This window comes from Alexandromys fortis, unplaced genomic scaffold (genome assembly GCF_014885135.2).
Source record: "Alexandromys fortis isolate MF-2015 unplaced genomic scaffold, M_Fortis_MF-2015_v1.1 scaffold_44, whole genome shotgun sequence".
NCBI lineage: Eukaryota > Metazoa > Chordata > Mammalia > Rodentia > Cricetidae > Alexandromys > Alexandromys fortis.
In genome coordinates this window covers 12,029,624-12,044,032 of record NW_026067921.1, presented here as the reverse complement: position 1 = coordinate 12,044,032, position 14,409 = coordinate 12,029,624, and the positions used below count along the sequence as shown (strand labels likewise).

Genomic DNA, 14,409 nt, shown 5'->3' with positions numbered 1-14,409 from the left:
TCTTAGTCATCTTATATTAAAAGGTATTTTATATTTGCAGTTTTTGTAGTAGCCCCTGGAAATCTGTACAATTAGAAAAGTCATTATGAATATTTTCTATAAACATTCCAATTAAATAGAAGTATTTGATTTTTTCACAACAAAATTCTTATTGTTGTAAATTTCACGAATGCATATAATATGTTTTGATCAAATTCACCCCCACCCACCCCTCCACAGTTCTTCTCTCATCTCTCCAACTACTTCCCTTCCCACTTTCATGTGCACTCTCCCTCAATACATACGTACCTAATGTAGCATGATTTCTAATTGGTCTTCATAATAAAAACCTAGAATCAGATACTAGAGACTGAAAGCTGAAAAATCAGAGAAGTAGAACAGCCAGCCACTAGTTCTTACCTCTACAAAATCCTGAGACCAAATGGGGTATGCAATCTTTACCTGTCTTATATTTCTGTCTCCACCTCCCTAGTGAGTGCTGGGATTAAGGGTGTAAGCCTCCACCATCCTGCTCTGTTTCTCTTTTAGACTCATTCACACTTCTTGTATCCCAGGGTGGCCTTAAACACCTAATGTTTCTACTTCATCCTCTCAGGGACTGGGATTAAAGGTGCCTGCCACCACTGCCTGGAATCAATGGTTAACTAGATTCTAGCTCCACCCTATTTTCTCCAGGCAACTTTTGTCAGAAGCAAATAAAATATCACACACACCCCCCTTTCTTTTCAGAACTAGATCCCTGAATCTAATCTTTGTTTAGCTTTTTTCATTACCAATAACAACACCCCCAAATCACTGATAAAGATCCCAGTTTTCTATGAGGAATGTGGGCATCATTTTTATACTGTTGGGACCTGGCAATCTTGGGAGACCCTGAGAAAATTCAGGATTATAATCAAGTCCTGAATTTTGTGAGGCTGGATCATCTCTGCCAACAGCCTTGAAGCCTTTCTGGGTATAGAACTCAAAGGAAAGCATAACAGAGTCACTCCGGAAATGTTGGATCATCAGGGCCCTCTGCTCTCACCAGAGATTTTTAGGGGATCTTCCTCAAGCACCCTTAATTTTCCTTAACTCAGAATAAATCCACAGTTTCTCATTTTCTGTGGAAATAAACACAAAAACCCTTCCTACAAATAACACATCTTTTGCCTTAAAATTTGAAGTCAAGACGTTTTTAAAATATAGAAGTTGGATTAATCCAGCAACATCTATAATCAAATATCTCTTAGCAGCTTCATCTTCAGCAATCAAATAAGCCAAAGACAGCACAATAACATATAGCCTCTCTGTATATTTTCCATCTATACATGGCTTACTATATTTTTTATTACTCTGTTTTTTAAGGATTTTCTCTACCCTTTTTCTTTTTCTCTCCCAAGTCTATGTATATTTTTAAAAAACTGTAATCTCTTTAGAATTTTGTCTTTACTTCACATCTCTATCTTTTGCCAACCACTGGTCTTTAAACTGCTAAGCATTGGCTTTGGTTTCTGGCTCCACCCGACTTCTTTGTTCCATGAGTGCCTAGCTTCAGGGGGAAGTACTGGCTGGAGCCATGTTTACCACCCCAACTTTGGGAAGTGTCTGAGTCATACTGCCACTGAGTAGCATGCTGCCCACTGCTCACAAACACCATTTAAGGGTTTGGTATTAGGACCTCTTAAAAGAGCTGTCCGTTTTTGTCACTAGCACTGAGTCGGACAAAGTCACCTCTTAAATAAGCTTTGCCTTGGCTCACCACCAGCAGCAGGAGGAACACCATCTATCAAGAAGCTGTGCTGACTCCGTTCATGTGAATTTACAATCCTTTTCAAAGCTTTTTCAGGTTTTATGTGGAATTTGCACCCCATCGCTGGAACACCAGATATAGTGGAGTTTCTAACTGGTCTTAAATTGGTCACAAACCCACACAAATAAAATTTTCTTTTCTCTCTCTCTCTAACCCTACTGAGCTCACTTAAGGCCACCTGTTTGTATTTGGGCATAGAACCATCTAATGGAGCTTTCTAGCCTCTAAGAGACAGCACCCCTAAAGGAAGCAGACTCCCTCTCTTCATAGTGGTCATCCATTGCCAATACCTCCTCAGTTGGGGCTGGGCCTTTATGAGTTGTTTCCTTGTCTGTGCTTGGATTTGGTTGGCCTGCTCTTGTGAAGGCCTTTTGAATTCGGTTTCAATCACTATGAGTCCATGTTTTGCAAGGTCCCTATCATGTCCAGAAAGAACTATTTTGCTATATCAGGTCGTTACTCTGGCTCTTGCAGTCTCTCTTTTCCATTTTGCCACATTGATCCCAGGAAAAATTGGGGAGAAATTCAGATGAAGATGTATCATTCAGAGATGAACATCGATGATAGTTTCCTTTTGTTGTTTTTGTTTTAGTTTCTCCCCCCCCCCCCCCGAAACAGGTTTTCTCTGTATAGGCCTGGATGTCTGAGAATTCACTACATAGATCAGGCTGGCCTTGAACTTGGAGATCTGCCTGCCTCTACTTCCTGGCTGCTGGGATTAAAAGCATACACCACCACAGCCTGGTGGCCCTATTGTTTCTTAATCTCTGCATGTGGAACAGTTGTGGGTCTTTTTCTTTTGATTTATTTATGTGTTTATTTATTTATTTATAAAGTATCCCGGCCACAGGCCAGAAGAGGGCACCAGATCTCATTACAGAGAGTTGTGAGCTTGTGGTTGCTGGGAACTGAACTCAGGACCTCTGAAAGAGCAGTCAGTGCTCTTAAAGGCTGACCCATCTCTCCAGCCCTTAGTAGTGGGTCTTTATGTTAACCGTTACTTACTGCAAACAGAAGTTTCTCTGATGATGCTGGGGAGATGTGCTGACCTATGTGTATAATATAGATAGAACTTAGGATGTATTTGAACTATAGCATTAGGTTCTCCACCAGCACCTGTGAAATAACTAGTCACAAATTTTTGGAACAGTTACCAGTGACAATCATTAGTTCCATTAAAAATTTAATAAAATAAAATAAAATAAAACCGATCTGTAATCTTTGTAATTTTTTTCCAATGATGAAATGTTTTTAAAAAATTAGCATGTGCCCATAGACGTGACCTTTGCACAGCCTTTAAACAAAATGGTTCCATTAAATAAAATGACCCCATTAAATACTTCAATTTCATAGCATAGTTGAACCTTGTGATTACTGCATGTCCACAGCAATTTGAAGCATTTATCGAGCTTAATTCACCATGAATCATTTTGTTCTGGTTTTTTAATGCTAACCTCAACATAAAATGATTGAAAAAAAAAAAAGAAAGAAATCATTATCATGTTTAAGTGGTGAAAATTAAGTTAAAATACACTTTAACACACTCCTGTGTTTCTAAAGCTGACAGCAATAATGAAGGTATAAATATGACATTTTCTTGTTATATTCATATTAAAAATTCAACTTTTCTGTAGGCAGAATGAGGCCCATAATATGGTAATTGTATTTGAATAGTATCACTCAAGATAGTTAGAAAGTAAGTAGAAGCATCTAAATTCTTCTCTTGTTAGTTACTAGTACAAAAAAAAGAAAGAGAAAGGTAAGAAAAGAAAGACAATTCCCTCTTTAAAGGAAGACAGCTGCCGCTGTTAGCTAACAACTTCTCTTGTGTATATTTATATTTAGGCACTTTTTAAAAGCTGAGGGTTTTGTTTTTGTTTTTCTGCATAGCTTATTTCATCTTCTTCATAACAGCTAAGGCCTAACACATGAGTGTAGGCCGACTTCCCTTTCCCACCCACCAGTTCACAAATAACAGACGCAGACGCTAGACATCAATTATAAAGGAGGGGCCAATAACTGGCTTGTTACTAGCAAACTTTCATATATTTAAAATTAACCCATAATTCTTATATACCCTCTACCACGTGGTGGTACTTCTTTCAACATGGGATGTTCATCTTGTTTCTTTCTGTAAGTCCCTCGACTCCTCCGACTCCACCCTTGTTCTTCCCTGAGTCCTTAGTCTGGTTTTCCCCCCTAACCGTAACCTGTCCAGCTATTGGCCTGTCAACTTCTTTATTTACATTGAGAGCAACCCATCGTCACAACGTACAGGAGGATTCTTCCACAGCACATGAGCCCATAAATCCTTCTGTACTCTGGTTTACTGATCCAGTCCATAAAAATCATTATGGAATTTTGTACCCATACAGCAGCCCCAAGGGCACATTACAAACCATTTTGGATCTCAGATCCCGGCTGCTGGAGGGTCATATTGAAATATCCAAGATATGAAATGGAAGGAGATAAATAAGAATTTTCAAAATTGAAATTTCCATTTTATATACGTTTGTAAGTAGAGTCTAGTTTTACTTCTTAGAAATTATTCACGAAAAGGAGGGGAGAGAGAGAGGGGGAAAGAAAGAGAGGGAGAGTTTGTACTTGTGTGTGGGCTCTTGAAGAGGGTAGATAACAGGTTAGGAGGACCTAGACATTCAAAATTTTAAAGCAGTTTAGAAAGCTGCTTTTGAAAATTGATTGATGAATCCAGTCTTGCAGAAGTCAGAGTCCACACACCTTGCTTCATCTTGACCTAGAAGATTTAGGCTTGTCAGAAAAATGGAGAAACATCACAATCCTTTGTATTGTCCTATTCTGCTAAGACTTTGAGACTGCTCACAGCATCTATTGAGAGGGGAAAAAAAAGTAAGAAGGTTTTAGATCCAGGAAATAATCACTAGGTAGTAATCATCCTTAAAACTAAATGATAATTACTGGGCACAGTTTGCTCTAGCAGAGGGATGTTAACCCAGACTTGTGGATCATGAGGTTCTATTTTTGGCCCCATTACTGGTGTATGATTTGACATTGAGTTTTACTAGTTCTTCAGGCCATTTGTCCCACGTGCATGACATTATAATAATAATGCACTGTAACTTATCAAGAAATTTATGCTCTAGTTAACTAAGAAACTACTTGGGCTTGAAAAAACATCATAGTTTACCATCTGATGGGTATAATAAAATAACTTTATAAACATATTGGATAAACTTCTGAAAAACATTATCTTAAAAATAAAGACTTAGGTAACCAGGGTAGCGTGACACTAAGCTGAAGTAAGTCCCTCAGTGGTCTTGACATGTTTCCTAAAGTCTTTCATTGTATTTGAGAATTTTTAATAATATGGTATAAAAAATTAAAAATAAACAAAGAATAAACATGAATCATGATACAATGCTTTACATATGATCTGGTCTTTCAACATGCATGGAATCCTAAAATCTATACATCAGGGGAAGCTCAATGAAAACAAAACTCCGAATCAAATTGAAATTTGCAACTAACTTTAATTCATCCAAAATATATCCCACAGATATAATGTACTCCCCAAAGATAGAAAAAAAACTGTAAAGATCTTCTGGAATCACGCTGTAATGTCCGTGGTTAACAGCTTCACCGACTGTGAGCGTTGTTATTATTATTCATGTAAATTCTGTTATTAGGTGCCCTGTTATCCTCTCCATCTCGTAAGTACTTTACTTTCTTCACCTACTGCTTACCACTCTAGTTGGCAGCATGAGCCTGGGAGACAGGGGCCTTAGAATAAGGCCGACTCATGAAATAGTAAACTTTATACAGAACATCAGACAATTTTTAATCTGCAGCTGGACAGGTCACCTGAGCAAAGCCCTCATGTGTTCAAACTATATATAATCACAAGGACAAGCTTCATGCGACAAAAACATGTTTTTCCATATAGTCCTATGAATAAAAACAGCCGGAATAAGCTCACTCCTCTCTGCTATACCCGGGAGGAACATGAAAACACATTTCAGGAACAATTCTGCGGTTTGAAGAAACTGAGTTCACAAAAAAATAAATAAATAATAAAAAAATAAAAACAATATTTTGGCAAACCCTTGAGAGATAAGGAACTGGGGCCAGAAGGTCTTATAGCAGCTAAAGCAGCACAAGCCTGCTGGCTCTGGGTACTTGTGAGACCAGGCAATATACCCTCCATCCATTCTGTTTCAGAAAGATAAACTTATTGAAAAGCCACTTACCTCATTGAGATGATAAAGAGAAAGCAGAAATGTAAAAATCAAAGTCGACCCAAAGATTCTCATGCACAATTGGGAAGATCAAAGCAAAATATCTATAACAACTAAAACAACAAAGCAAAATTTAAAGTAACCACAAAAGAATTGCTATCGGACTCAGACAGAACAAAATATTGTCCTCATAGTCTTTCATGTCCCAAAATTTGGCCCGGGCTTTCTACAGTTATTCAAGTCAATAATTCGTGCATGTTTAAAATGCAAATGGAGAAACCTAAGAGCGAAGAGGCCATGGGCGTTCAGACTGGAGTAGTAACTCCGTTGCCTGGAGCGCATTTCCTCATGGTGTAACCCATCTTTATTAATTGCACTGTAGTCTTCTCACTGACTCATAAAAAAACAGACATCATGCTTTCCCCTCAAAGTACTGTAATTCATTAGCAAGTCAGGAAGCTCTCCTGCCGAACTGTATGCCAATGTCTAAGCCACTTTACATTATCAGCAGTGTCTCTCCCAGCAAGTGATGGGCATTTCCAACCTACCACCTCAGAGTCTTCTGACCGTCTATTCTTGCAACTTATGCCTCCTTACCATAGAAGTCAGCAGAACTCATTTATAATTAAGACTCCAGTCATCTATCTCTTTGCTCAAACTGGATTTTCTTTGCTCGATTTTCATCCAATGTGGTAAAAGTCACAGGTTTTTCAATGGCATATAAAACCTTAAAATCACATAATCTACTCTTGCTCTTGTAATGATCAGTCTGGGTGGCGTTCTGCCTCAGGACATCTCTCGTCGTTGTCCTTTCCTAAATTTCTCTTCATTAAGATGCTGTCCATATCAAACACTCATTCCTTCAGATAGCAACTCAAATACCTCTCTTCCTGGTCAGGCAAATTAAAATGCTAATCCAACCCTCTACTTCCCACTGCGACTTCTTAACTGTTGTTTTTGTTAGTGGTGATCACTGTCTTAGTCTTGTTTTTGCTTACCATATTTTCTCTTCTCTTCTGCCAAAGTTTAACAGTCATGACAGCACAACAGAGTTTTGATCCATTGCTATATTCTCAGCATCTGCACGATGTCTGCATCATTGTATCTGAGCAAAATGGATGACTAGATTATTTCAATAATAATAAAGTATGTTATTTAAAATCCAGCTTCAATTGTCTCCCTAAGAACCTCTAGAATGAGTCCTTTTATTTCTGTGAAAATTGGATGAAGAAATATTGGGTATAAAACAATCATTTGGAACCGATATGTTGGTACCCATTAAACTACTAGTGAGTCAGCGGACGACGGTAGAAAAAACTACGGGTCTCTGAGAATCTAGAACATACACTGAGCACATTAGACACTTGGGGGATATTAGCAAGTGTTACAAGAAAATTGGATAGCATAACAAGGGTGAAACAAAAATCAATAAACCGCATCTCATCTACTTCGTAATTCTGCATGTTCTAGTTGCTTACCCTTCCTTCTCCCAGGAGATTAGTAAGGATCCCCGATGGGACTCTTGAACGCTGTAGATTCTCGTCCTCCACTCAGGAAAGAATACATTTGAAAATGGAGCTTTGGAGCTCTGTACTCAACATGTTTACCCTGCTTCACAGAGCCAGGGTGAGGAGAAAGGTGGGTTGTGAACTTTTTTCGCTTTTGTCTAGGAAACAATCTTCATTCTTGTTTCTTCCGCCTGCCTACAAGGGAAGACCCTGAGAAAGGCTTTGCTTTTCTTAATTAAGGAAGTTCCTTAATCATTAATGATAGGTAGAACTCACGGACAAGTAACAAATTGTCTCATGTTTGGCACCTTCAGGGGCACTTTTGAAAAACTGATATCTGGAAAACACGGGAACCCTCAACCTAGTTGCTTGACACATTCCTTGGTGTGCCTGGCTGAGGCCTCTACTGCTCAGGTGCTGCAGGCACTGAAGAAGGTTCCCTCTCAATCTATATGCTTCTGCTCTGACTGGTGGTTTCTGTCAACCTACAAAGATGGACCAATAGGTGAGGGCAGCTGGACAACTCTGAGAGCAACTTAGAGCAATGCATCTTGGGCACATTTTGTAAGGAGTTTTTGGAGAAGAGCACTCCATGTAAGTGCAGAAAGCAAGAAACTCTCCTGGACCTACTACTTCCAGCTTCTAATACCTTGATGGCTGGAGTTTGTAGGATTTGACAAGAACTGAGCAGAAAGAAAAGATAGAAAGGATTCTAACAATTAAAAAAAAAAAAAAGTCATAGCATTATGTCTGGTGACCCTTTTCTTGTTGGTGGCTTGATTTATTCAGGAGATAAAGACAATAATGAGGCCTACGACAGTTTCATTGGGTCATACTTCAGTTTATCAAAACGTTTTCTCCCTGTCTCTACCTTTTATGTCAGAAATGATTCATTTGTTTCCTGTTAATGTTTGAAATACTGGGCATCTACCATCAGTCCTGAAAGACTGACTCTTTATGAGGAGTGAGAACATTCAGGTTTTATTCTCCCATGGAAATTTGGGCTATTTACAAAACCACTCTCACAGAAGAGAATTATATGTGTTTCAGAAAAAAATGACTATATCATTTCATATGGTCTGATATTAACTAAAAATTTAACTAGTTCTTATGTGTTAAAATAAAAACTGATATCTTTCCTCAGAGGAAAAATACTACAAATTTAAAAAGAAAAATACTTATCAGAAAGAAGAATTTCTATGGGACAAAATATTCATTTTCATAGGTTATTTGTGAAAAACACAAGCAATTATATATTTATTTATTCAGTTATTTTTTTTCTCGCCATGTTATGCACCCAATTCTGAAATAAAAATAGAGTTGAGAATAAACAGATAAAACAGAGTTGCATCAAGAGTTCCCCATTACATACTGGGTTAGGAGTAAAACAGTGAAGAGCCATATGTATTGAAGATATTATCCAATGCCTAAGAAAGCTGTTCCTCCAGTGAATTCCTTCCAACACAGCTGCACTTTCAGGTAGAGGGCTGTAAGCAGAGGCCACTAGTTTGTTCCCAACTGCCCAGACCCAAAATAACCATATAGAAACTGTATTCATTAAATCACTGCTTGGCCTATTAGCTCTAGTTTCTTATTGGCTAGTTCTTACATTCTAAACTAACACACCTCCATTAATCTGTGTATTGCCATGTGGCTGTGGCTTACCGTCAAGGTACCATCTCTGGCAGAACGATGCATGGTAGATGTCTCTGGCAGGGCAACATGGTGAAAAAGGGGAATGTCTCTGGCGGGGCTACATGGTGAGGTTACATAACATGGCTATGTGGTGTGTCTTGATTCTGCCTTCCTTCTCCCAGCATTCTGTTTAGTTTTCTCTGCCTAGTTCTACTCTGCCATATCACAGGCCAATGCAGATTCTTTAATTATTAACCAATAAAAGCAACACATATACAGAAGAACTTCCTACATCAGAGGGCTTAAATAGGAGATTTCATCCAGTAAAAATCCAAAACATATCTGTCCAATGGAATAAATGTCCTCAGTGACTATGACTTATCATACTATAGAATGTTACACCAGATCTCAACCATTCTCATTTATCTCAGCACTTACTTTATATAATAAATATACATTATTGCTGTCTCAAATACATTTATACTAGCTTTGCCATCTGTTAATTCCCTCACGAGGTAATGAAATGAATAAAGTTCTTAAATAATTTAACCTTTTTCATGGTGTTTTAAAAAAATAATTTTAGTATTATACTTTAACACTCTAATATGATTCACTGGCTATGAAAAATCTAGTAAACTTATCTAGTAGAGTTTAATCCATCGGCAATTGCAGGTCTTTGCTTCACATCTGAAAAAATTACTGTGAATGTATGTGTGTGTATGATCATATATATACATGTAGCTATAATTAATGTAAAAAAAGAGGTCATGAATTTGAAAGAGGGCAGGGAGTGATATATGGGAAAGTTTGGAGATAAAAAAAGGAAAGAAGAAATTGATGTAATTATATTATAATCTCAAAAACAAACAAAATAATAAAGACTAAAAATATAAATCATATCAGCAGGGTCAGCTTTTCTTAACTTATCAGTAGACAAACACAAAAATATATATTTATTGTTGTGTTTTTTTATCTTTTGGTTTGGTTCTTTATTGTTTTCTAAAGTAGAAATGTAATTCAAATTTGGAGCAAGACTTTATATTATTAATAAACTGAGACTAAAATGGAGAAAATTATGCAAAAGTGAAGTTTGACCTCTATTGAAGACTATGCTGCAGAAAAAAAAATCTAGTAATACAGCATTGGATTTATTTTAAAATCAAATTATAAGCTGTGTTTTCTCTTTATCCCAGTAATGGGACCCTTCAAAGTGTCAGTCAGCAAGTTTCTGAACATTACTAGATGTGTGTCTTCTGAAGGTGTCGCATCTTCTGAATGAGCTCCATTTTCCTTTCATTACTCTTATTGTCATTAAGTGACAACCACATAGGCAACTAGATGCCTTCTGATGATAACTCTTCAGGACTAGAATATGAGATCATTAGGAATCACTTCTCATTCATCCTCTCTTGCAACCTCATTGTTCCCTTTGGTCATCTCATTTTAGAAAATGGATGAAAATACTGATATTAAATACAATTCAAAAATTAAATGAGAAAAATGATGATTGCATAACAGAAGCTTAAAATGTCACTTCTACCCACAGTCTGAATAAAACATAAATGTTAGATAACATAGTTCATAAAATTGTTATTCTTTTCAGTGTCAAAAAGTATCAGTAAATATGCAGAATGCTGAGTTAAAGGCAGAAAGAATCTAACAAAACTTCTATTCCTGGTTAGGTATTTTGTACTATGGTAACTGAGAGAGAAAAAGTAAAATCTTGTTAATTTTAAATGTTAATTTTTGTAAAGAGTTTTTAAAATACAATAAAGTTAGTCTGCCATCCTATTCATATCTTAATGGTTACCCTCAAGTTTAAATTACTTAAAAAATGTAATTAGTTTGTGGCATACTGTCATTGATTTAAGCCTCTAGTATTCTCTATCATAAGCTAATTTTTCTTAAACTCAGGTCAGACTTGGCCCAAGGTCACTCTAATACATCTCTCATTGTCTACAAGTGACATTTGCTGAATATTACTTGAAGTTACATTTTTAGCATTCCCTCTGGCATGCTGAGATTAGACGTGACATTTCTCTCCAGAATAAAACACAAGGTCAATTCTAAAGAATATAATACTGTATTTTTTTGTGCAACTTTGCATTTGCTTATCTATGGGACACAGGCAGTTCATTTCAAATCACAGGTCTCATGGACTAGTACCAAACACATGCTAAATCCTGCTCACAGGATGCAACCGTTGTCCCAGTCTTAAAAAAAATCACCATAGTAGAGGGCAGAGTGCTCTACTTTCTACTGTAAGAGGGTTGCTGGAATTTTCTGCCCTCTGCCAGGGAGTATGAGAGTGTTTTGCTGGAGGCCATTTTCCAATGGTGCAGTGTTAGTGAAGTCGATAGGTATATACAAATTCGTTAGAACCACTATACACACTACTAATAGGTAAATCAACATTCTATAAAACCAAATAAGTCTTGGGAACTTATAAAAAATATCCTTAAGTAAAACAACCCATTGTAAATTTATAATATAATTTTGAATTGCCATGAGGCATACTTCATATTTTGTAAAACATTAACATCTTAAAGCAATAATAATAAACTCTTTCAATTGCCCTGTGAGATACTGTCTGTCATCTTTTCATGCCTGCCCTCCCTGGTTAGTGGTAATCAATAGTGAAACGTACTTGGGTTATTTTTTCCCCTGTGAATGAAATGCAAGAATTATTCAATTCAACCATTTTTCTTAATTAAACATGGATATTTAGCTAAAATCAAGTAAAAACATTTAATGCACCATCAAAATCTTCGATATGAAGTAACTGATCAAATTCAAATGAAAATCTTGGCATCTCTAACAGTCCTGAGACATATGATACATAAATAAATAAATAAATAAATAAATAAATAAATAAATAAATAAATAAATACAGTGTTGGTTTTATTTTTCCCAGTTCAGGATTCTTCCAAAAAGCACATCCAGAAATGGATTTCGAAATTAGACTATAGAACTATATTTTCCTTAGTTCAGATATTTAAGAATGATGCTTTTTTTTTTTTATTAAAATGTTACCTGCAAAGAAGAAATATTATTTTGGGACACTCAACAGGAAGCCAATCAACAGGCATTTTTTCTGTCTATTGCTGTCTTCATTCTTGGGAATCTAAAAAATGATTCTATATATAAAAAGAGCCTACATGGACCTTATGAATAAAATAAAGTGACTGCTAATGTCTGCACTGAAGCTACAGAGATAGCTCTGTGTATCTATAGGAAAGCAATGAGCCGCTTAAGCTAACTCAGCATAGAGAACATTTACTAACAAAATGATTGTAAGGACCCATTGATTTGATGAATGTCTGGGATTGTGTGTAATAGAGGAACCCAGGACAAAAATGGCTGTAGATTTGGCAGCTGTTAACAGACTCCCCTTATCTGCCCTAGCATGGTTTATTAGCTCCAGACAAGCTTACTGTTTTCTCTCTCTTTAATGATCCTGTTTTATGAAGCAATGAATATTTTCATTTGGAAAATAAGAATTCATTTACAGGTTATCTGAACTGTGGTTTCTTTAATGATGCCAAAGGAATAAATGCGCTAATTAAGAGTTTTGAAGAATGACCTGGGTAAGGCCCATTACTGATTTCGGTGACTATTAGGCCCAGGTGAGAGATGGCTAACACCACATAGCAGGGAATATTTCAGTATGCAAAAGTTTTGAATTAGAAATAATATGGAGTAATTTGGTCAGGTGGTGATACATTTTTCTGTAACAATTTTTATGATATATTCTCCAAAGTAAAGTTTAATTCACCAACTGTCAATTATAACAACATAAAGAAGTTTATACTAAGGCTACAACTTGATTCTTCATAGGATAGATTTTATGAAAATCTATTACAGGAATCAAAAGTATTTACAAAATTTTATACAAGTGATACCTTTTGGTAGGGCAATAAAATTCTGCTCATAAACACACCAATCTAAAACCATGCCCTGAAGGATGTAGTATCAACTCGGGGCAAGTCGAAGACCTAAAAACAACGGAAGTGCCAACTAGAAAGAGGAGATTACCCTATTTTTAAAACTGGAACGAAACAAAGCTCAACATTTGCAAAACATTCCTTTATTATTAGAAATAAATTATTTGTATAAAAATTGCATGCGTCAATCATTGCATTTATTTTGTAGCACAACCCAGGGCTTCAATCCGGTCAGCCATTACAAGAAACAGACTCAGAGTCTTATACAAGTTGAACAGTGTGGGACAGGAACAGGAGTTCGCACAATCACAGAAAAATACTTACAAGAATAACATCAGACATGGTTTATTTCAACAGCATTTTTTTCACAAGCTAACATTAGTTTTCCTTTTGAATTTTTTTTAATGCTCACAAGTAAGCAATATTTTAGCTTGACACTCATTGGTTGTATTGTATAAAATTGGTTTCTTTGCTCCTCATTATTGATACTTTTGGCTCATGGCTAATTTTGTTCCTTACAAGACTATTGATCTGATTGATTGTAGTCCATGGAGATCTCCGGAAGTGACTTTTTGCAGTCTCATGTTCAATATTTGAGAACGCACACCACCTTTCTTCAGATAGTGTCATCTCCCTCTTCAGATTGAATGATTGCTGTAGCTGATATATGTTGTCTTAGTAGAGGATGCTGTTAAAAAAAAATAGGACAAGTTAATAGTGCCCAATAACTACTTTGCTTATATGATTTCAAAATCCAAATTCTTCTAGGGCTGTCTGATGATAATGTTTTGCCAACATGTTACTTAGGATTTTAAGGCATACAGTAGAAACATTCTGTTTCTACAAAGTGAATAACAATTAAATAGATCCATGTGCATCACCCTCACTACTAATTAAAGCTACAGCATGTTGTAAGAATAGAAAGAGAGAATACTTTGGGGAGAATTATTATTACTTTGGGAAAAACACTATAGTCTCCTTTCTCTGCCTTGTGTGCATGTGTGTGTGTGTGTGTGTGTGTGTGTCCGTTATGTGTACCTGTGGTGTGTTTGACCCTGTATGTGTGCCCCTGTATGTATTTCTCTAAGTGTAAATCTGTATGTGTCCCTGTGGGTGTGTCTGTGTATATCATTGTGTGTGCATGTCTCTGAGTGTGCACATGTCTACATATAGGCACACTGGAAACAGATACATTAGTCAATATGAAAGCAACAATAGAAATAAAAACAAACAAAGAATTTTTTGAAAAAGGAAAAACCCTGGCATGGCCTTATGAGACAAGGAAGATCTAAAGATGACATTGAGTTTGTTTTCCC

At 36.5% G+C, this 14,409-nt stretch overlaps 1 protein-coding gene across 3 annotated transcripts in view; it reads right to left on the bottom strand.

The window, feature by feature from the left end:
• Nucleotides 1-13,731: 13,731 nt before the first annotated feature.
• The window catches only part of Grm8 (glutamate metabotropic receptor 8), an 816,920-nt gene continuing 816,242 nt past the window's right edge, over nt 13,732-14,409 (bottom strand). For 2 of the 3 annotated variants that reach the window (XM_050141646.1, XM_050141648.1), the window contains one exon: nt 13,732-13,781. In XM_050141646.1, the coding sequence (XP_049997603.1) occupies nt 13,732-13,781 (50 nt within the window). The remainder of the gene's footprint in view (nt 13,782-14,409) is intronic. The other variant, XM_050141647.1, reaches the window with a different exon arrangement.